Source organism: Xenopus tropicalis, chromosome 2 (assembly GCF_000004195.4).
Source record: "Xenopus tropicalis strain Nigerian chromosome 2, UCB_Xtro_10.0, whole genome shotgun sequence".
Lineage (NCBI taxonomy): Eukaryota > Metazoa > Chordata > Amphibia > Anura > Pipidae > Xenopus > Xenopus tropicalis.
The window spans coordinates 68,325,540-68,350,514 of NC_030678.2; the positions used below are offsets into that span (position 1 = coordinate 68,325,540).

Here is a 24,975-nt window from a genome sequence, read left to right on the forward strand (position 1 = left end):
TGCCCACTTTTTCTAACCTTGGACCACAGTTATATAGTAAAGACCACTGTGCAAAGTTTGGGGACCCTGGTTTTAATAGTGTCTGAATGGCAACAATTTAAATTTCCCCACTGAAAGTCAACGAGTGACATCTGATGGGAGGTTGATGGATCCACCCCCTTTTTCTAACCTGGAACTGCAGTTACTCAGTGACTAACTCTGCAAAATTTAGGGACTGTAGGAACGGCAGCAGTTTAAATTTAAACCAATAAAAGTCAATAGGTAAATTGTGATTGGTGGTTTGTGGGTGTGCCCACTTTTTCTAACCTTGAGTTGAAGTCACCCAGTGACAAACAGCAGGCAACCCGGCATAAATAGTGTGAGAAAGGCAGCAGTTTAAATTTAACACAAAAAAAAATCAATAGGTGAAGTTTGATTGGCTGTTGGTGGCTCCACCCACTTTTTTTAAAACCTAAAAATCTAGTCCCCTAGTGACTCTGGTGTTAATACTGTGAGAATGGCAGCAGGTTGAATTTCCCCATTGAAAATCAATAGTTAAAATCTGATTGGCTGTTGGTGGCTCCACCCACTTTTTCTAACTCTGAACCGCAGTTACCTGGTGACTAGCTCTGCAAAGTTTGGGGACCTTAGTATTAATATTTAAAGAATGCCAGAAGTTTAAATTTAAACATCTGAAGTCTATAGGTAAGATCTGATTGGCTGTTGTTGGCCCCACCTACTTTTCTAGACTTGGAAGATAGTCACCCAATGACAAACTGTGCAATGGGGACCCTGGCATTAAACATGTGAGAATGGCTGCAGTTAAAGAAATGTGATTGGCTTTTGGCGGCCCCGCCCACATTTTCTAACCTTGACTACAAAATCACCCAGTGACTGACTGTACAAAGTTTGGGAACCCTGGCATCAAACCAATAAAATTCAATAGGTGAAATCTGATTGGCTGTTGGTGGCTCCACCCACTTTTTCAAAACTAAACCTGCCGTCCCCTAGTGACCAACTGTGAAAAGTTTGGGGACACTGGGGTTAATACTGTGAGAATGGCAGGAGGTTGAATTTATCCATTGAAAGTCAATAGGTAAAATCTGATTGGCTGTTTTTGGCTCTGCCCTCGTAAAAAAAACCCAACTTGAATACGTAATCACCCAGTGACTGACTGTGCAAAGTTTGGGATCTCTAGCATCAAACCAATAAAAGTCAATAGGTAAAATCTGATTGGCTGTTGGTGGCTCTGCCCACTTTTTCTAACCTTGAACCGCAGTTACCTGGTGCCTAACTCTGCAAAGTTTGGGCACCCTGGTGTTTTTGCTGTGAGAATGGCAGCAAGTCAATAGGTTAAATCTGATTGGCTGTTCACAGCTCCGCCAACTTTTGGGCATCCAACAATCATCATATTTTCATTCAGGCTGACCCCATGACTATGTGATTCAAGTTTGGGGAGTGTAGCCTCAAATCTGTAAGACTGGCAGCAGTTTCAATTTCCCCATAAAAGTCAATGGGTGAAAATTGATTGGCTGTTGTTGGCCCCTCCCACTTTGGAGTCATCCAGCAAAAGTCGCTGTTTCATTCGGGGTGACCCCATGATTATGTTATTCAAGTTTGGGGGGGTGCAGCTTTAAAGCTATAAGTGTGGCAGGAGTTTGAAAATCTTCCCTGTCAAAGTCAATGGGAAAATTGGGGTGTTCAGAGGGGCGCCGCAAAAAGACAATCGCTTAGAAAAGCACAAGCAACCTGCTCCGCTATAGGGCGAAGTAGTGTGGTGAGTTTGGGTGTTGTACCCCTAAAACTGTAGAAGGAGTAGCGTTTAGAAAATGGGGGGTGCTAAGAATAAGAAGAAGAAGCGGAAGAATAAGCCAAAGTCGAAGAACAGTATGTTGGGGTTTTCAACCCAACACAATTCTTTCACAGATGAATGATGGTTGACATCCTCTCAGTGAGGACCAAGCATTTGGGTTTTTGCTGAGCTACCACCATTGTGATAACATGGGTGTGGTTTGAAGTGGATGCGGTTTAAAAAAGGGGAGTGGTCCAAACTGGCTTCCATTAGCCGCCCTCCACTATGTATGCTAGAGAAATTCCTTCCCTAGGGACCACAGAAGTTGGACAGCAGTTGTAACGATTTATTTACAGAATGGCAGGTAACCTGCAAAATGCATACACTAGGGTCAAAGCTCAATTTTGTATTTTAACCTCCAGTTATCCATTCTAAAATGGAGCACACATACTTGCTCCTTACGTACATTCACATTAAGAATAGCATGCAGTTCCATCTGTTATAAGTGACACTGTGTCCAGGTAGTAGGTGGGCAACACCTGGGAAACTGGGTGAAAAAACCTGGTGGGCTCTGCCCTAATTGAGAGATTGAATGAGGTGTAGGTAGAGCGACTTTGAATGAACAATCACAGATAAGATTTAAACCATGGAAGAGCAGTGTCACAAATGCCAGCTGAGTACAAAATGTGTAGGAGGAGTGAGTGATCAGCTGTGTTATAAATAAGAGATCTAGAAGCATGAGTATGAAATAGTGACATTTAAAGACACATTTATCATTATTCTGATTTTCGTGGTTTTTGAAACCAAAAATACATTCTTTTCCATTACAACCATGACTGTTTAGTCATTTATTAAAAAGCAAATTAAAATGCCAAACGAAAACGAAAAACCCTCTAAAACCATGACGGCTCCCATTAATTTCTACATGATTTTGATAGCATTTAGATGGTGTATTTTTACATTTGTGTTTTTCATGGTTCTGACACAAAATAGAGAAAAATTAGCATTTTTAACATGAAAAAAAGATCATGAAAAAAAGAATATGAATATTAGTAAATAGACCCTCTTAGACTTTGCTAGTAGAAGATCTTTGGTTAATTTTGGGAGTGCAGTTTCTGTTGAGTTTTTTCCTTTTCAAGGAGTAAAGATCACAGTTAAAATGACTTGTTGAATTTTTAATAGAATAGGGACTAGATAAATTGTCAATTCTGTTTTTGGAGCCAGGCACTTGCAGACACAATTGACTGTCGTAGAGAATTATGCTGCATGGTGCATATCTGGGAAAAAAAGTTGTTTTTAAATTGCACTTGTACAACAAACAATACATTCCTCATCTGAATAAGGAACATTACTTACTATGGCTCCGGCACCAGACAATCTGAATATAGGCCTCATTGCAAGAATCCCAAACTCCAGTTTGCTTGCTAGATGAGGTTGTCCTAGCACCAATGCACTACTGATCTGTCAAAAATCGAAGTGCCTTGGAAGATACTTGCCAATATGACTATGAGAATAAGCACAGGCAAAATAATGTCAGAGTGGTTGGCCACACACTTATCCATTGAAAGTGCATGACATCTTCGTGGAGACCCCCTATGGGCCTTCTTCATTAAACTGCACTATAGGGACAGAGATTTTGCCCTAGCAGCTGCTTGCAACACACAACTGCAATATAATGAAGCCGCTGTGTCTCTGTACCCTCACTACTCGGATTCCATGGGCTGTCAGAACAGCGCACAGCAGTACCTACAATTACAGGTATAGGACCCGTTATCCAGAATGCTCGGGACCAAGGGTATTCCGGATAAGGGATCTTTCCATAATTTGGATCTCCATACCTTAAGTCAACTAAAAAATCAATAAAACATTAAATAAACCCAATAAGATTGTTCTATCCCCAATAAGGATTCATTCTACCTTAGTTGGGATCAAGTACAAGTTACTGTTTTATTACTACAGAGAAAAAGGAAATCAGTTTTAAAATTCTGAATTATTTGATTAAAATGGAGTCTAAATTCCGTGAGAGCCATACAATATGTTTGGCCAGGGATGCTGCGAGGAAAGGTAGGGTGGGTGCCAAGGATGCTGGATGCGATGCGGAGGAAGGCGTGGCCTGCACTCAGCGGGTAGAAGACGCGTTCTAAGGCTTAGAACACGTCTATCCGCCAACCGTGGATTAAAGTTTTGGCAGCGAGCCAGATGCAGCCATCAAAAGAGCCACATCTGGCTCCCGAGCCAAAGGTTACCTACCTCTGCTCTAGGGCCAACACATACTTGAAAAAAATCCCACTGCAAAGTCCATGTGGTGTTGCCAAAAGCTCACGAACCACAATTTTCTTTAAGTACTGCCTACCCCAAATAGTCGCATATCACGTGTGTTTAATTAGTGCGCAACTGCATGCGTTAATTTTAACACAGTAATTAGCGAATGAAAAGAATACTTACGCATGATTCACAAAAGCACCTAAAGCGTTAAATGCTTAAATTAGCGCGCAAATGTGTGCATATTTTAGCGCCTAATTGGGGGAGGCATTGGGCAGATCACATTTTTCATTTTTGAGTGGAAAAAGCTAAAATGGGGTTTGCAATGGGGTTTTTGCTTGATTTGGAGGAGGAACATCAAGTCCCCAAGCCTTCCAGAGTCATACGGCCTTGTTTTTTTTCGCGAAAGGGCCACTTTAGAGGGCTGAAGCGAGGATGAAGTGGTCAGGTGCTACAGGTTCAATAGGGCAGCAATATCCAGCCTGTATGAGCTGCTTGAGCCTTCCCTGCAGCCACTGACTCGCAGAAGCCATGCTGTACCCCAAATGGTCAAACTCCTGTGGTCCAATTGATTGCACCCATGTGGCGTTAAACCCCCCCCAGGGAGCAAATTTTCAGGAACAGGAAGGGTTACCACTCCCTCAAAGTGCCCTCCACTTCCGACACATCTGGGCTACCGATGAAGCCAGGCCTCTCTGTGTCAGTGTCACTGCCAGAGCTGTGTGACAAGGCAGCTGGAACACTTGCAAGGTGTTCCCTCTTTTTTTTCCACCTTTTTCCCTCTGCTGGCTCCCACACTGCTCTCCATCGCTTTTTCTTGCTCTTACAATTTTGCACCACCACCTTCTGTGCTCTCCCAGCGCAAATGTGCAAAATGGCGTTAGTTATGTGCTACCACGTGCGTCAATTAGCATGCGTGCGTAAATTAGCGCGCATGCGACAAGTAGCACACATGCGTTAATTAGCACGCGTTAATTAGTGCGCGTTGCGTCAAATACCACTCGAAAATAGTCATCGCGACTTAAACAACGCATCAGCATTGCGTGTAAATTAACACAAATATCCTTTTAGTGAATCGCACGTTAAGGCCCGCAAAATTAGACGCAATAAAATTTTTAAACACATGCTATAAATAGCGCTCGTTTTAACACACCTTAGTAAATCAACCCTAATGTTCCTTAAACAAGAGAAAAAATTTGGGATACCAAAATTATGCTGTTGAAAAGTGTTTACCACAAAGAGATGTCAATCTTGTGGCATTAAACAGAGATGGGGCATAGACTGTGCAAAGCTTGGGGATGTGAATAAGTGTGATGAATGTAAAATATCTGTGTCAAGCTGAAGGTTGTGCAGTTAAAGTGTGTAAACACAGCCCAAGGGTGTTAACACAAAGGCAAACTTCCAGGTTCAGCAATGGTTAAATAAATTGATAACTGTCAATGAGAGTCAGAAGCTGCAGTGCCAGTACAGAGTGTTGTAGTTGCACTGATTAAACTGCTATAAATTAACCATTCTTGTGTATATGTGACAGAAAGGGAACAATAATAGCGTAATAATACAAATAAGTGATGAGTCAACCAACTGTGAGTGACTAAGCAAACAAAACAGTAATGATATTCGGTGTGCCACCACCTCTTCAATATGGTAAGTATATACAGTGGTGTGAAAAACTATTTGCCCCCTTCCTGATTTCTTATTCTTTTGCATGTTTGTCACACAAAATGTTTCTGATCATCAAACACATTTAACTATTAGTCAAAGATAACACAAGTAAACACAAAATGCAGTTTTTAAATGAGGGTTTTTATTATTTAGGGAGAAAAAAAATCCAAACCTACATGGCCCTGTGTGAAAAAGTAATTGCCCCCTGAACCTAATAACTGGTTGGGCCACCCTTAGCAGCAATAACTGCAATCAAGCATTTGAGATAACTTGCAACGAGTCTTTTACAGCGCTCTGGAGAAATTTTGGCCCACTCATCTTTGCAGAATTGTTGTAATTCAGCTTTATTTGAGGGTTTTCTAGCATGAACCGCCTTTTTAAGGTCATGCCACAACATCTCAATAGGATTCAGGTCAGGACTTTGACTAGGCCACTCCAAAGTCTTCATTTTGTTTTTCTTCAGCCATTCAGAGGTGGATTTGCTGGTTTGTTTTGGGTCATTGTCCTGCTGCAGCACCCAAGATCGCTTCAGCTTGAGTTGACGAACAGATGGCCGGACATTCTCCTTCAGGATTTTTTGGTAGACAGTAGAATTCATGGTTCCATCTATCACAGCAAGCCTTCCAGGTCCTGAAGCAGCAAAACAACCCCAGACCATCACACTACCGCCACCATATTTTACTGTTGGTATGATGTTCTTTTTCTGAAATGCTGTGTTACTTTTACGCCAGATGTAACGGGACACGCACCTTCCAAAAAGTTCAACTTTTGTCTCGTCGGTCCACAAGATATTGATCTTGGCAATCATTGAGATGTTTTTTAGCAAAATTGAGATGAGCCATAATGTTCTTTTTGCTTAAAGTGGTTTGCGCCTTGGAAATCTGCCATGCAGGCCATTTTTGCCCAGTCTCTTTCTTATGGTGGAGTCGTGAACACTGACCTTAATTGAGGCAAGTGAGGCCTGCAGTTATTTAGATGTTGTCCTGGGGTCTTTTGTGGCCTCTCGGATGAGTTTTCTCTGCGCTCTTGGGGTAATTTTGGTCGGCCGGCCACTCCTGGGAAGGTTCACCACTGTTCCATGTTTTTGCCATTTGTGGATAATGGCTCTCACTGTGGTTCGCTGGAGTCCCAAAGCTTTAGAAATGGCTTTATAACCTTTACCAGACTGATAGATCTCAATTACTTTTGTTCTAATTTGTTCCTCAATTTCTTTGGATCTTGGCATGATGTCTAGCTTTTGAGGTGCTTTTGGTCTACTTCTCTGTGTCAGGTAGCTCCTATTTAAAGGAACTGTAACACAATTTTTTAACATTCAAAATATCCCTTCTATACACTTTGATTATCAAATATATCATACAGAAATTTCAATAGCAGCAGTGGTTTTTTTAGAAATCTTACTTTAGCATTGATTTATAGAGAACAGGCTGCAGTTCACTCCCAAGTCTCGCACCGTGCTTCCGTTCAACTCCCCCCCTCTCCTAATGCAGGCACACACAGCGCTACTTCAAACAGTGATGCAGACTTAGCTGGACAGAAGGAACGGTACCTCTCTGATCCCTCTCCTCTCCCTCTCCATGCCCCAACTGCTAACAGCCCATAAATCACTCACAACAGACTCTGAAGAATGCGGCATTTAACTTCCGGATTAAACCGGAAGTCGCCGTATCGCCTTTCAAGCTCTGCACAGTAAAGCACTGGTAATGTGATTTATTTTAAAACCCTATAGAATATTGCATTTTTTTAAACACTACATATCTTAATAAAATATTTAGAATGGATATGTTGAAAGTTATTTTTTTGTGTTACTGTTCCTTTAAGTGATTTCTTGATTGAAACAGGTGTGGCAGTAATCAGGCCTGGGGGTGACTACAGAAATTGATATTGAAATTGAAAATTGAAATTGATAAACCACAGTTAAGTTATTTTTTAACAAGGGGGGCAATCACTTTTTCACACAGGGCCATGTAGATTTGGAGTTTTTTTTCTCCCTTAATAACGTAAACCTTCATTTAAAAACTGCATTTTGTGTTCAATTATGTTATCTTTGACTAATAGTTAACGGTTTTTGATGAGCAGAAACATTTAAGTGTGACAAACATGCAAAAGAATAAGAAATCAGGAAGGGGGCAAATAGTTTTTCACACCACTGTATGCTCACCAGAACACAAAACAACTGTTCCAAAAGAAACAGGATTTAATGTTTGATTGTAGGATGCAGATTCCTCAAGTTATGAGAAAGACAAGAGAGAACGAAAATAGCGTGATACCATTTATTAAAACAAATATCTTGCGCAAAACAGGCTACTTACAGAATTCAGAAGTAATAAAATCCTAAAAACAATTAGCTCAATGTGTTTCACGTGTAGAACGACACAATTCCTCAGGAGCAAACATACAGGATTGCAATGCCCAAACAGAAATTTATAGTCATGAAATAAAATGGAACACCCCCCTCTTCCGTTTTTTTTTTGTTTGTTTTGTTTTTCCCATAAAAAGTAAGATACAAAGATAAATAAAAAATAATAATAATGATTAGAAAGCAGCTAAATCAATATCTAAATTGAGACCACAAGGATAAAGTGTATTCAATTTAAAAATCCAATATGTCTCACATTGTCTCAGTTTAATATAACGGTCTCCCCCTCTAATGCAAGAGGAGCAGTGAAAACTAGTCCTTTGTGATCACTGTTGTGAGAAGTCTTAAAGTTACAAAAGGACTTATTAAACTCAGCTACTCGGGTGCCGCCAGGATTTATTGTGAGAGGACCATGGCAAATGTTCTGAGCAGGCTAGGGAACCTAGCGTTATGCAGAATTTTGGGGAGAAGAGACGAAGTGATCAGGCCGAGGTCAAACCGAACGGGCAGCGCAGTACAAAGTCAGATTCCGGAACCATAGTCAAAAAACAGGCAGAAGGTCAATTCAGGCAGCAATCAGCAAGGTCAGGGTCAGGCAAGGGTCAAAACACGAATCAGAGTCAAACAGCAGAAAAACAAGAACCAGGAGGCGAAACCGAAGTTGGGCGGCGAAATTAAGCACAGGTGCCTTTAAATATTTGAAATTCGCACCTTGCGCGCCGGCTTTAAATGGCAGCGCGCGTACCTCCGCTCACCAGACGAGCAGGACGTGCACACCGGCGCGCATGCCGTCCCCGCTAGACCACCAGGTACTCTTACATTAACCCCCCTCTAGAGGGGGCTACTGGACCCCTTGGTTTCCCAGGAAATTTAGCATAAAATTGTCTGATAAGGCGGTCAGCCTTAACATCAGCGGCAGACACCCAAGATCTTTTTTCAGGGCCATATCCCTTCCAGTGAATAAGAAACTGTAACCCTCCCCTGGAAAAAACGTGAATCAATAATTCTTTGTATCTCATATTCGGGTTGACCATCTACCACAACTGGAGGAGAGGAGGAGGAGAATGCTGGCGAACCACCCTGGCAGGCTTTAAAAGAGACACATGAAAAGTATTCGAAATTTTAAGTTCAGGAGGAAGTACTAGGCGAACAGAGGAAGGGTTAATGATCTCAGAAATGACAAGGACCAATAAATTTGGGACCCAATTTGGCAGAGGGAGCCTTAAGTGAAATATTCTTTGAGGATAACCACACCTTATCACCAACTTGATATTCTGGTGACTTCTTCCGATGTCTATCAGCCGCTTTTTTTGGGTACTCACAGCCGAAGACAGAGAATCTTGAATTTTCTGCCAAACTTATGAAAAATGTTCCACCATAGAATTGGCAGCAGGAACGGCAGAAACGTGTTCAGAAAAAGAAAAACCCTCTTGGGTGGAGACCATAAACAATAAAAAAAGGAGACTCCCCGGTGGAAGTATGAGTGGCATTATTAAAGGCAAACTCAGCCCACGGAAGAAACTCTGTCCACTGAGACTGATTATTCTACCACCCAAATAACAGTATTACCATTAGAGGATGGCAGCTCAACAATAAAGTCCATGGAAATATGAGTCCACAGCCTCTCAGGAATAGGGAGTGGTTGTAATAGGCCCTGAGGTAGAGACCTAGATGGTTTGGAACGTTGGCAAACAGCACAAGAGTTAATATACTTGCCAACATCTTGTCTCATAGTAGGCCACCAAAGGGAACGAGATAACAGTAAACAAGTCTTACTTTGGCCAGGATGCCCTGCTACCCTAGAATCATGAGTCTCAAACAAAACAGCCTCACGAAAATTTTCTGGAACAAAAAGCCTACCAATGGTACATTTCTAGGCAAGTTAATTTGAGCTTCAGAGAGAGAGAGACGAAAAGGTCAGGACTCAGGGCAGCCACAATCACTTCCTTAGGAAGAATAGTGTCAGGTTCAAGGTGTTCTTTAGGACAAGAGAAAAAAACTCCTGGAAAGGGCATCGGCTTTTACATTCTTGGACCCAGTTCTATATGTTAGGATAAAATTGAAATGGGTAAAGAACAAAGCCCATCTTGCCTGCCTAGGGTTCAAACGTTTAGCAGATTCAATATACAGCAAATTCTTATGATCAGTGAAGACGGTAACAGGATGTTTAGCGCCCTCTAACAGATGTCTCCATTCCTCAAAGGCCCATTTAACTGCCAACAATTCTCTGTTACCGATATCATAGTTAGCCTTAGTAGGGGAGAATTTTCTAGAAAAGAAGGCACAAGGATGTACCTTACAGGTAACAGGATGACGCTGGGACAATACCGCCCCGGCTCCCACCTCAGAAACGCCAACTTCAACGAGGAATGGTAGGGTGGAATCTGGGTGACACAGCACTGGAGCAGAAATAAAAGCTTCTTTAAGAAGCTTAAAAGCTTTAATCGCTTCACTGGACCAAATACTAGGATCAACCCCTTTTTTTGTAAGGGCCGTGATTGGGGCCCACCAGGGAAGAAAACCCCTTAATGAATTGTCTATAATAATTGGCAAAACCTAGCACGAAAGCGGTTGAGCCCAATTCAAAATACCCTCTACCTTGGTTGGTTCCATTTCTAAACCATGTTGAGAAATGATGTACCCCAGAAAATGAACAGAAGGAACCTCAAAAGTACATTTTTCAAGCTTAGCATATAAATGATGCTGTCTAAGTCTCAATAGTACTTCCTGAACATGACAACGATGATCTTCTAAATTAGAAGAATAGATCAGGATATCATCTAGGTATACTACAACATAGCGTCCAAGTAAGTCACAAAAAATATCACTAACAAATTCTTGGAAGACTGCAGGAGCGTTACATAACCCAAAAGGCATTACCAAATATTCATAATGCCCATCACGAGTATTAAAGGCTGTTTTCCACTCATCCCCCTCCTTAATCCGGATTAAATTTTATGCACCCCTGAGATCGAGTTTAGTGAAAATCGAAGCACCCTTAACCCTGTCAAAGAGCTCTGAGATCAAGGGAAGGGGGTAGCGATTTTTAACAGTAATCTTATTCAAACCTCTATAATCGATACAGGGCCTAAGCCCCCCATCCTTCTTGCTTACAAAGAAGAAACCTGCCCCCGCAGGGGAACAGGATGGTCTAATGAACCCTCGTTCCAAATTCTCCTTAATGTACTCTTCCATTGCTTGAGTCTCAGGAAGAGAAAGTGGATAGGTTCTACCTTTGGGAGGAACAGCCCCAGGAACCAATTCAATTGCACAGTCATAGGATCTATGTGCAGGTAACGATTCAGCTGCCTTCTTAGAGAAGACATCAGCAAGGCTGTATATGGGGAAGGAAGACCCTTAGGTTGTAGCAATGAGAACAGAACCTTTAAAACAAGACGGTAACCCAGTCAATTTGCGGGTTGTGTTTTTGTAACCATGGGAGACCTAAAATCACAGGAGTTTCAGGACAGTTGATTAGATAGAAAAATAACTGTTCCTTACGAGAACCTTCAATGGACATGACTAGATTCTGAGATCTAGAAGACACAAACCCACACCCTAGCGGATTCCCATCAATAGCCAGTAACCTGACTGGAGGGACTACAGTAGTACAAGGAATACCCAGCTTACGGACGAAATTAACATCCAAAAAATTCCCAGCCGCTCCAGAATCCAAAAAGGCCGGAATCTTAACACTACCGTACTCCCAGTCGAGGAGCACGGGAATGAAGATTTTAGAGGAGAAAGATTGGGGAGTAGAAACTGCATTACCCAAACAAGACTCCCCAGACTTGTTTAGGCTTTGCAGTTTCCCGGCCTCTTTGGACAATCTTTGCAGAAATGACCCCCCTCACCACAATACATGCATAACCCATTAGTGTGTCTAAGGAGTCTCTCCTCCGAGGATAGATGAGTAGAACCCGATTTCATAGTCTCCTCTACTGGCATATGAGTAGCAATGTTACGTATGGGTTCGGGCACCAGAGAAAGAGTGGGTTTTGGAAGAGGCCGTTCTTTCTTGACGCCTCTCTAAGTCTCCTATCTATTTGAATGGAGAGGGACATTAATGCATAAAGGGATGAAGGAACAGGGTTATTAATGAGACTGTCTTTAATGGCATCAGACAGACCAGTTTGGAACTGACTACGAAGGGCTGAATCATTCCACCCTGTCTCTACCGCCCAGCGGCGAAACTCCGTACAATACTCCTCAACAAGCCTCCTGCTTTACTGGAGTCAGCAGAGGCTGCCCGATCAGGGTCATCAAAGATAATAGCCATAGCTTTAAAAAAGGCCTCAAGAGAGTATCGGGTTGGGTCAGATGGGGATAAAGTGAAAGCCCAAACCTGAGGATCACCTAACAGTAAAGTGATCACAAAATTAACTTTTGCCACTTCAGTGGGAAAAGAGTGAGGCAAAAAACTAAGATAAAGTTTGCATGCCTCCTTGAAAGCAAAAAATTTACTCTGATCCCCAGAGAATTTCTCAGGAAAAGGTATCTTAGGCTCTACAAGGGGAATACCCATAGAGAGTGGAGTAGGAGCTGGGTCATCAGCAGAAGGTTGCTGTTGGAGAGTATCTAACATAACAGCCAACCCCTGGAGACATTGGACAATTTGATCTTGTTTAGTCTCTTGTTCCCTGAGACGCTGGAGAGGTTCTTAAGTATAACTTCAGGAGAAGTGGATGAAGCAGAGGCCCCTTCAGCATCCATTTTCTTTCTTGGCCCAACTTACTGTCACGCACGGTATCCCAAAACTCAGAACAACAGCCAAGGTCCCGGTCTGAGCTCACGCTTCTGCCTATAACAGCCACCTTTCACTTTGGGAGGAGCCCTCCGCTACTCGGGTGCCGCCAGGACTTATTGTGAGAGGACGAGGGCAAATGTTCTGAGCAGGCTAGGGAACCTAGCGTTATGCAGAATTTTGGGGAGAAGAGACGAAGTGATCAGGCCGAGGTCAAACAAGAACCAGGAGCCGAAACCGAAGTTGGGCGCCGAAATTAAGCACATGCGCCTTTAAATATTTGAAATTCGTGCCTTGCGCGATGACGTCACATGTCGCGCCAGCTTTAAATGGCAGTGCGCGTACCTCCGCTCGCAAGACGAGCAGGACGGGCGCACCGGCGGGCGTCCCCCGCTAGACCACCAGGTACTCTTACGTCATGGTTGCCAAATGTTGCCAGGAAATTAAGCCCCATGAGTTTATCACAAAAGGTTAACCCATCAGGACAAGGAGTCAGTGGAAGGTATACTCCTGTGTTTTCTCCATCTCATTTATAACTTTCAGTTTAACCAGGTGATGTTGGAAATAGTGCTGTGTCCTGAACTGGTATCCCACTTCCAGCAATCTGATGGCAAGGAGAGCAAGACTGTGGCATCCCTACTCTCACTGGTAAAGGTATTGGCAAATAGTGAGAGTGTATCCTTGGTGGGAAGTGTGCCCGGTATAAAGAGTGTATGTCCAATTCCAGGCAGTGTCATTCTGTGGCTACTACAGCAAATAAAGTGCTGTCTTGTATAAAAAAGGGCATTGACTCAAGGGATGAGGACATATTTTTGCCGCTTTATAGGTCCCTGGTAAGGCCTCACCTTGAGTATGCGGTGCAGTTTTGGGCTCCAGTCCTTATAAAGGATATTAATGAGCTGGAGAGAGTGCAGAGACGTGCAACTAAACTGGTAAAGGGGATGGAAGATTTAAGCTATGAGGTTAGACTGTCGAGGTTGGGGTTGTTTTCTCTGGAAAAGAGGCGCTTGCGAGGGGACATGATTACTCTGTACAAGTACATTAGGGGGGATTATAGGCAGTTGGGGGATGTTCTTTTTTCCCATAAAAACAATCAGCGCACCAGAGGTCACCCTATAGATTAGAGGAACGGAGCTTCCATTTGAAGCAGCGTAGGTGGTTTTTCACGGTGAGGGCAGTGAGGCTGTGGAATGCCCTTCCTAGTGATGTGGTAATGGCAGACTCTGTTAATGCCTTTAAGAGGGGCCTGGATGAGTTTTTGAACAAGCAGAATATCCAAGGCTATTGTGATACTAATATCTACAGTTAGTATTACTGGTTGTATATATATAGTTTATGTATGCGAGTGTATAGATTGGTTAGTATAGGTTGTGTGCTGGGTCTACTCGGATGGGTTGAACTTGATGGACAATGGTCTTTTTTCAACCCTATGTAACTATGTATGTGCTCTTGCGTGTCAAGAGGTTGGTGCCTCAAATGTAGTCAAGGCAAAAGAGGTAAAGTTGGCAGCTGGTGTGAAAGTGCCCAGCTGTGGTAAAAGAGGCTGAAAGGAATAATCAGTCTGAACAGGTAAAGTTGAAAGTGATGTATGCTCAACTGGTGAAGGCTTTCAAAGAGAAAGAAAGTCAGCTTGAACAGTTTTGAAGAGAAGGAGTGTTACTTAAAGGGATGCACTCTGTAGTGGTAAGATTATTGGTATGGAAAGAGAGATTAAGTCTCTAAAGGAGAGTCTCGCTACAGAGGTTGAGAGAAATGTTCTGGAGTCAGACAGAAAAAGTAAAGTTGTGATGGAGCTACAGAAGGAGGTCACTGACTTGACAAAGACTTCTGAGAGCGAGCAAAAATTTGAGCAAATGTGTACAGAGTTAGCCCAAGCAAATGCAGCACTGCACACACACATAGTAAATTTGCAAAGGCAATGTTAAGAGCTGACTGATGCCAAGGTCATAAGGACGCCCTCTGATGGCCTTCAGAAGGGGATGCAATCGGAGTGACTTGTTGGTGGTCAAAGATCTTCAAGGACCCTCTCAAACAAAGGGCACTTGGTTAAACAGACCCTTAAAGAAAGGATGCTTCAAATGTGCTAGCTGCTTGACTTGTGGGGGGGGGGGGGGTGTTACAAGGGACCCATTTTGTGCACCACGGAATTTGTGGTTATATATGGCTTGGTGCCCCTGCAGACTTCATTATGTTGGAAAGGCCTCTACTACATATTGGGAATATATGAACAATCATAGATGTGCTATTAGAAATGCTTTGGCTATGGGACAAGTGGATCAACTGGTTGCAAAGCATTGGCCCAAGATGAAACATACCTTGCCACAATTCAAACATATCATCATTGATCACATCCCAGTTCCTTTCAGGGGAGGTGACCGTGATCTATTGCTTCTGCAAAAAGAATCTATATGGATCTTCAAATTGGAAACGTTATCTCCAAAGGGACTTAATGAAACCTTACCCATGTCCCACTTCTTTTGATTATTGACACTTGCTTACTGTGTAACATACCCACAACTTGTTTCTTTTTGATTCCCCAGGTGTTTATCAACATTTGATACATTTTGTTACATAGTTACATATATAGTTACATTTGAAAAAAAGACCAGAGTCCATCAAGTTCAACCCATCCAAGTAAACCCAGCACACACAACCCACACCTACCAATCTATACACTCACATACATAAACTATATATACAACCACTAATACTAACTGTAGATACTAACTGTAGATATTAGTATCACAATAGCCTTGGATATTCTGATTGTTCAAGAACTCATCCAGGCCCCTCTTAAAGGCATTAACAGAATCTGCCATTACCACATCTCTAGGAAGGGCATTCCACAACCTCACTGCCCTCACCGTGAAAAACCACCTACACTGCTTCAAATGGAAGCTCCGTTCCTCTAATAATCTAAAGGGGTGACCTCTGGTGCGTTGATTGTTTTTATGGGAAAAAAGAACATCCCCCATCTGCCTATAATCCCCTCTAATGTACTTGTACAGAGTAATCATGACCCCTTGCAAGCGCCTCTTTTCCAGAGAAAACAACCCCAACCTCAACAGTCTAACCTCATAGTTTAAATCTTCCATCCCCTTAACCAGTTTAGTTGCACGTCTCTGCACTCTCTCCAGCTCATTAATATCCTTCTTAAGGACTGGAGCCCAAAACTGCACTGCATACTCAAGGTGAGGCCTTACCAGGGACCTATAAAGAGGCAAAATTATGTTTTCATCCCTTGAGTCAATGCCCTTTTTTATACAAGACAGCACTTTATTTGCTTTAGTAGCCACAGAATGACACTGCCTGGAATTAGACAACTTGATATCTACAAAAACCCCTAGATCCTTCTCCATTAAGGAAACCCCCAACACACTACCATTCAGTAGATAGTTCGCGTTTATATTATTTCTACCAAAATGCATAACTTTGCAATTATCAACATTGAACCTCATTTTCCAGTTTTCTGCCCAGTTTTCCAATTTTGTCAAATCGTTCTGCAAAGCGGCAACATCCTGCATGGAACTTATAGTTTTGCATACTTTTGTGTCATCAGCAAAAATAGAAACAGTACTGTCTATGCCCCCCTCCAGGTCATTAATAAACAAGTTAAACAGCAAAGGACCAAGGACTGACCCCTGCGGTACTCCACTAACCACACTGGTCCAATTAGAAAATGTTCCATTTACCACCACTCTTTGTAATCTATCCTTCAGCCAGTTCTCTATCCAATTACAAATATTATGTTCTAGGCCAATATTCCTTAATTTGATTGTAGCACACCCGTAGGTGAGACTAATAGGTATGGGTAACTCCAGCACACTCAGTGACACCCCAATGACTGACCACAATAATGGTAAACAATAAGATCCCTTTTCTTTATTAAGCGTAACAAACAATCAGCAGGGATCTAACTATGATTTAAAATATTAAAGCAAGATATATATGTATAACAATATACCAACGAACAATAACACAATTTAAATTGCTAATATAAAGTATGCAGAAAATATATGTGCTAAATGTTGTAACTTAATTCCCCTGTCACAGTCCCAGATGATTTGTGCACGTTGGGGCCCTTATTGAGTTTAGCTTATTGGCCAATAGCACTGTTCCTTTCATTTGCCAGTTAGCCGTATAACTCTATAAACTTTCCTTCCAGGTGAGAAATGACTTGGCAGAGAGTATAGTTCAGCAACAGATGGATTGACTGCTATTGGTTAATAATACACAGTTCCCCAATGGTGTGTGATGTTGCAGGTTACTCACAGTCTGTGCTCCTAAATCACTGTATCCCCGTTAGTAACAGACCTCAGATGGGATGCAGGCAGCTCTGCCCTCCAGCAGCTGTAATCACCTGGGCCTCTCTGCAGCCTGTCAGCCTGGGACTCTCCTACCCACAGCAGGCAGCTTCCCCCTGCTCCCTTTCTGGCTAGCACTGATAGCTCTTTTACAGGTGCTAGTCCAGAGCTGGGATAGCAGGGTCAGCTTCTCCCTGTAGGTGTCTCTCCCCTCTGGCAGCTCTCCCACACAGAGCAGGTACAGCAGGTAGGCAGCAGTCAGCAGTTTCTCTCTGTCACACACTTCTCTCCCCTTTTTATAGTCCAGCAGGGTGGTCCTCAAAACATTTTGCGCCTTTCCTTATCATTGGTGGATTCAAAGCCCCAGCCAGGTCCTCAGGTCTGCGGCATGCTGGGATATGTAGTCCTGTAAACTGTCTATGCAGCACTTGTTCATGTTTAGTTAGGGGTGTTACATGATCATTAACCTTCTGTGAGGTACTGTATCAAACGCTTGTTAATGAGTATTTGTTGTGCTTTATAAACAACTTTCCCCTTTTGTAGCTCTTTCCATGGTATATCTCAACCAAAACCATGTACCTTAATTGGTTGATTTTTATTCCTTTTTTGCGGTGTATTATGTGCTAATACACATATGGAGTACTCTTAGTATGGTTACCGGCTCTACGGGTTACTACAGAACTAATGCTTGCTCAGGTACCCTAATATCACGCTCCCTGAAATAGTCCAGTGTTGCAATGATTTTACGAAGCGCACAGATTCCCCTTGTTGGTTGCAGAGTAAACTCCCATGCATAAGTGACTATATACTTTGTTGCTTTTTACTTACCTGGTGCCCTAACACTCATTGTGACTTTAGCCCCATGGATACAGTAGCTGCTGTGAGGCAGCACCCGATCAGGAGGTAGCTATGGTTTAAATGGTTCACAGCTGTTTTACATCATCTCAGTAAGTGATGTCACGATCAGGGAATGAGGTAGTGCCGGGAGAGGGCTTTGCACAAACTGTTTGGCGCCCTTTTCAGCTATATGTTTCATCACTTGATCACGTTGTAATTGTGTGTCATGAAGACGGCTTGAGTCTAAGCCGAAATGTTAAATTAAACACAATTTTTTTTTGTTTGCTTCATACAAGTCCCGTAAGTGCGGTTTGTTTGTGCTTAATATATATATATATGTAAAAATCCAAAAAATATAAAAAACCAGGTTTGCTGCAAAACATTTATTGTGGGTAGAGTAAGCAAAATAGCGCTCTGCACTAGAAGAGCTGAAATTCTGATTTAAAAATCGGAATTTCGACTCTAAGTTTCTAGGAATGGCTTTTTGCCCCTGGTAACTATATATAGTTACCAGGGGCAAACTATATATGTAATTTTTGAGAAGATTCTTTATGGCTGTCAGGAAACACTGGCTGGATGGTGACAGGCTGGAGCATAGGCGGAGGGTGACTTTTTTGTTTGGGGAGGCTAAAGATGGGCCATACAGAGTCTGACCTACAGCTAATGTGAGACTTAGTGGATTTGCTGCTGGTGTAAAAAATTAACCTCCCAACTATCTCTTGCCGTTCCCACTGACTCCCAGGGATTCTGTGCAAAAGTGTGGGTGGGAGGGCTTTTTTACCCTAAAATGCTTAGGATGTAAACGTATTCATACGTGTGCTTCTGTTAGGGGGTCTCCATCCATTTGTGTTTAGGATCAGTTAGCTTAAAGGGGTGGGTCACCTTTAAATTAACTTTTAATATAATGTAGACATTGATATTCTGAGACAATTTGCAATTGGTCTTTATTTTTAATGGTTTTTCAGTTATTTAGCTTTTTGTTCAGCAGCTCTCCATTTGATTTCAGCAGCTATCTGGTTGCTAGGGTCTTATTTATACTAGCAACCAGGTAGTGGTTTAAACAAGAGATTGGAATATGAATAGTTAAGGGGCCTGCATGGAAAAATAAGTAATAAAAAATTACAATAATAATAAAATTGTAGCCTCACTTTTTGGCTGCCGGGGTCAGTGACCCCCATTTGAAAGCTGGAAAGAGGCAGAAGAGAAAGGCAAATTTCTCAAGAACTATAAAAAAATTAATTGGGAAGACCAATTGCAAAGTTGCTAGGAATAGGCCATTCTATAACATACTAAATGTTAACTTAAAAATGAACCTCCCCTTTATATGTGTTTAAGTTAGTTTTATAGAGAGAGAGGCAGTGGGTACTGACATCCCAGGCACATTATATATAGTGAGACGCAGTCTGTATTTACAAAACCAGCATATTACATGCCATGAGAAGCAGTGGGTACAGATGGCTGATATTCTGGCCCTGGCACTATAACACTGGCACCAATACACAACATTGGCCCCACTGTAACTATGAACAAAACAATGACAAAAGTAAAAAAAAAAATAGTAAGTGCAAAAAACAACAAATATATAAAAGCACAATGAGCTTTTTCAGGGGGAAAGAGTTAACTTACCATTCATATATTAGGGTAGGGGATAGGGATATTATAAATGTCAGATCAGGCAAAAAACTATTTAATTTCAACTAGTGATTTAGCCTTTAGAACTGTATAGTACCTGTGTATAGCACCTGTGTATAGAACCTGGGTACAGTACCTGGGTATAGCACCTGTGGGAGTGGGATGAAATCTCCAGCAAAAGTTGAGAGTTGGTTCTCAGGTAAAGTTACAGTCTGCAGATTCTTCTTTTCAGTCTTTATTTCTGCACTGCCTTCAGTTTGCAAAATCACCCGATCCCTGTCCGCATCTGTGCTTTGATTGGTCAATTTTACTGTCAGTCAAGAAAGCTGTGCTCTGATTGGAGAATCCACAAGAAGAAAGATCCAGTTGGAGCACAGCATAATCGACTTGCAGGTACAGAAGGTTTCCAGGGCAGTGCAGAAACTGAATGAGGTTTGTTTTTTTTGTTTTGTTTTTTCAAGGTGCCAAGCAGGTTTGGGGAGGCTTAGCCTTATTGAAAATCCGCCTATGGGCTGGAGTCTATATCCTGGAAAATGCGGTTATATTGTGCAGAAAATAATCTGCTGATATGGCAATTTGTAACAAGCACATGTGACAGAGCAGACAAATAGCCTTTGTGCCTGCCTGATAACTAGCTAAGGTCAGTGCAGGCAGAGGCAAAGTCTAGTACGCAAACCAGAGGTCAGCAACAGGAAATATGCAAGAATGAAAAGGGACAAAGGTTCAGGAACCAGGCAGGGAACCAAGCAACGGGCGGTAGTGAAAGGCAAGCTTATAAAGGCCCTTAATTAGGCAACTACCAGCAGCTGGTATAAATTTGGTGGAGACACCATTTCAGTCATTACATTACATTACATTAACATTTATTTATAAAGCGCCAACATATTCCGCAGCGCTGTACAATAAGTGGGTTAAAAGAAAGTTTATCATAGCATCTGAAACATTTGTAGTGTCATAGCTTCTGTCTGCCCTCTTTTGTAAGAGTGAAATTCATTCAGTCTTATAAAAAAAAAAGGAAATCACAATTAAAACAGCTTAATTAGTGCCTATTACCATGCAAGAAGGGAGCCACAGGTCTCCTCATACCAAATTAGAGCACAGAGATCATGGACAATGCTCCACATAGCAGACAAAGTGCAAAAAAGCAGAATGTGGCCTTTACACACGGAATTGTAAATAAGTCCTATAGAATAAAAATTCTAAATAATGTTGGTAGAAGAAAAAGTCCCTTTTATTCTAAGTAACTTCAAACAAATGCCCTTAAGTTTCAGTTTTCAAGAAAAGCTACCAGGCATTGATAGACCCAAACCTACTTTTGACCCAAGATTATTTGTGCAAAAAGTAACTGCAAATAACATTATCAGCAGCTCTGACCTTATTTATCTATCTTTTTTACAGCAGTCCCAGTTTGGGGAAGAGATATGCTCAGTTGCTTTTACTCCTCTGGATATTCCTCCACCAGTCGGACCACTCTGGATCCTGGGTGCCTCATTCATAGGCCAGTATTATACCGAATTTGACCGGCGCAACAACCGGATTGGATTTGCAACATCTCTCTGAAATTTATGTCAAGGAAATATGGCAAACCTGAAATAAGGGAAATAATCCAAATATGCCTTGTCTTTATTTTGGCATCAACACAAAACTAGCAGCAATAGGGAAATTAAACTGTATCCTTTTGGATAGTGTATGCAATGATATTATACAGTGGATCTTCATTTTATGTCAGGTCATTAAAATTACTCTTTTTATTCATAGTTAAAGCATGTTTGAATGGCAGAATTTACATTTAATAATCTATTGTTTAGTTACTAAGACTAAAGACCTTCTTGTTCAGAAAGAACTTTAAATATGAAATTGAAGAAAGCCAGGACAATAAATTAACAAAATTTATAAGAAACAAAATAAAGCATACCTGCAAAGATACTTGAATTGCTTAAGTCTCCAAGTGACACCTTTAGACTGCATAATGAAAAACTAATGCTATAACCTTAAAAGAGAATATTTTTGATAAAAATCTGTTACCAAACACCTTCATTATTTATGTAAAAGGCAAACGACTGCAGTATTGACAACACTCTATACAAAAACAAATGTTGGTTCTTAGGGAGTTAATTAGGGCTGTGATCAACTTGGCCCATACCAGTTACGTGGTGTAGACCGCATTCTTGTAAGTTATTTACAAGGATGTTTATACTTTTTGTGTAGCATGCTCAGACTGCCAGTTAATCATCTAAAAAAATTTGCAAACCTGCCCCTTTAATACGTTTTTGCCTTTAATAGATGTTCCCTTTGAGAAAATGTGTGTATGTGGATCCTGTTTGCCCTTTGGAACCTTTTGCAAACGGTCACAAGTTCATCTTATTAGTCACTGACTACGCAACTCTGTACCCAGAGGCAAAGGGAACCTGTCACCTTTCTGTTAACATAAGGAATGTAATTAAAGTGTCAACAATAATCACATACCTTGATCTTTTTTGAATGGATGTAACAAATACAGTAGTTTTGAAAAAGTTCACGAGACCCCACAAGTCTGACTTTCTGAAAGTCGCCACGCAAAGCCCCATGGGAAACACTATAATGCAGGCAAAATTTTGCGAGATTACATCTCAGCTTTTTGAAAAAATGTGGGAGAGAGGAGCAGAACACTGATATCTGTGTATCAGTCTCATGTAGTGGATCGCCAATTTTACTCTCCCTTCCTCCCTCCATGTGCCTTCTGAACGGGCTTGTTATATAAAATATAGAAAGCTCTGTTCTCTGCTCCCGCAGAGACACAGTTGTTTTTCAAAATGGTGCTTTCCAGACTCATTTTCTATATAAGTAATAAAAAATGCCGTTTGCTACTAATTTTAAAATTAAATGAAAACTATAATGTTGTTTAAAATAATTGCAAACACTTTAATGCTTTTTTTAAAAAGTGACAGGTCCTCTTTAAGAACAGTGACTGCTAAACAAGTTGCTGCTAAACTTTTCAAATTGTTCTCAACCGTGCGGTTTCACTATGACATAGAACAACAACTTTAATAGAAATGCTCTTCTTCGGACATACTAGCCAAGTGATAAATTCATCATCATCATCATCATAGTGCCAGCAAATTATGCAGTGTTTTACAATTTATAATGAACATGGATCTTACAACAATTTAACAAACATGGGTTTAAAAGAGTAAGAATAGGATCAGAGGGCCCTACTTGCAATAGTTTACAATCTAAATTGTACAAACATCTAAATACTCCCTTCTTCAATAAGCAATTAAGGCATTAGGCAGGACAGGAACGGTTAAGTATGAAATTGGACACCTTCCTGAAGAGGTAAAGAGATTTATTATGTTAAGGGATCTGGTACACGGGGAGATTAGTTGCCTGCGACAAATCTCCCTTGTTGCGGGCGACTAATCTCCCCAGCCGCGCCACGTATGCCATACCACCGGCGATTTACATTTTCGCCGGTGGGATGTCATATCGGGGGGTTTAGTCGCCCGCAACTAGGGAGGTTTGTTGCAGGCGACTAAACTCCCTCGTGTGCCAGAGCCCTAATCTCTAAAAGGAAAACAAAGTGCTATGTGTAGTTCACCCTGTACCAGATGACGCAGATTTGGGGTCTTTCCACTTTTAGTCCCCAGGTAGCTATAGGTCAGAAGCTGACAGTAAGTAACAGTAAGAAAAATTATCTGCTGACTGTAATTTCACAGTTTACAGATATATATTCTCAGACTTCCCTGATAAGACACATCTGGTGAAACCATCTGGTGAAAATCCAGGAAATGCAGTAGCACACTGATCAATTATTGTAGTTGCGTTAAAGGAGAAGGAAAGGCTAGTAAAGAGTTAATCTCAAAATGCAGGCATACCTTCAGTTGTCTCAATAGTGCCCTTAAGTCTCCCCATATTTCTCCCATTCAGAAGATCTGAAGCCAAACAGTTAGAAAAAATGCTGAGCTGGGTAGAGAAGATTCCCATAATGCCTCGCTCCTGCTCAGACTTGGCGACTTGGGACTGTAGGCGGCACATGCGCACCCCCCTTAGCGTGTATGCAGCGACAGCGGCACAGAAGAAGAACAGACAGCCGGCAAGCAGGTGCTAGTGGGGGGAGAGGCAAGGTGGGGAGAGGCAAGCGGGTGGTGTGTGGCAGCTGGCAAGCAGGTGCTGGTGGGGGAGAGGCAAGGGGGGAGCGGACCGGAGAGAGAGAGAGCAAGCGGACGGGGGTGGGGGGGATGTGTGCTGACAAAACGCGATGCGAGCGGGTGGTGTGTGACAGCCGGCAAGCAGGTGCTGGTGGGGGGAGAGGCAAAGGGGGAGCGGACCAGAGAGAGCGATCGGACGGGGGGGTAAGGTGCTGACAAAACGAAGCGAGCGGGTGCTGGTGAGGGGAGAGGTAAGGAGGGAGTGAACCGGAGAGAGAGAGAGATCGAGTGGGGGGGGGGGTGCTGACAAAATGGCGGCGCCGTTCACTGAAACAAGTATGTAGAATGTAGCAGGTGTATCTCTGTAAATCTTTCATTAGGCAAGCCAGAATTATAGCGTTTTAACACAGCAATAGCAATAGTAGTACTATTTAATAGTGTGCTTCATAGATTTTGACTTTCCTTGTCTTTTAAGTGATTCATTGGCTTAATTAGTATACACCAATTTTGTCAATGTTTTGGGCAACTCTGGGCCCTTTATCAAGCCTGAATTTACACACTAACTTAAATGTGTAACAAGAGGTGGGGACAAGTGGGGGGTGGACAAAAGGGAGGGAAAAATTGGGGGCAAGGTTAGTGCCATAATTAATCCACCAACATCTACTAGTGGAAAGGTTCTCCTTATATAAAGTCTTTATATAAGGGTCTTGTGATCTTCTTTAGTTTCATGTAGCTATTTGTTTACAAATGTCCATTTGTTTTGAAGTGGCCATACATCTTACATATATGATCTTTCCTGAGACCATTGGTTGCAGGAAAGATCGTTCCCACCCTCCATTGACGTTCAGGGCTGAATCATCAGATATGGAGGTAGAAACAATAGGGATTTTACCCCATCTAACGATTCAGCCCTAAACGCAGATTTTCCAAATCTTTTGTCCTGTCAATGATACAACTGATATTTGAAGCTTTCACGATATCGGTCGTCACATCGATCCACCCTACATGCACTGAATATCACACTAAACCTTGCATACAATAATATTGGTGCATGTACGGCCAGCTTTAAGTCCACATATCTTAGTATGGAAAAAATAATATTAATTGCATGAAATAAATATGAAACACACAAGTAGTATCTGTACTGCATACTATACCCATTTGTGTTACTCTAATGCATCTCATAGTATGAAATTGGGATCATCAGCACTGTTACTGCATATCATTCACTAACCTTAAAGGAAAAAATAAACTGTTTAATAGTTATATTGTTAATCCTA

The 24,975-nt window shown here is 41.8% G+C and overlaps 1 protein-coding gene across 2 annotated transcripts in view; it reads left to right on the forward strand.

Annotated features, from left to right (window-relative positions):
- Window positions 1–21,585, forward strand: part of ren (renin) — a 147,137-nt gene extending 125,552 nt beyond the window's left edge. For both annotated transcript variants that reach the window (XM_018091525.2, XM_031896850.1), the window contains one exon: window positions 20,967–21,585. In XM_018091525.2, coding sequence (XP_017947014.2) covers window positions 20,967–21,128 — 162 coding nt within the window. In that variant the 3' untranslated portion in view covers window positions 21,129–21,585. The remainder of the gene's footprint in view (window positions 1–20,966) is intronic.
- The last annotated feature ends 3,390 nt before the right edge of the window (window positions 21,586–24,975 follow it).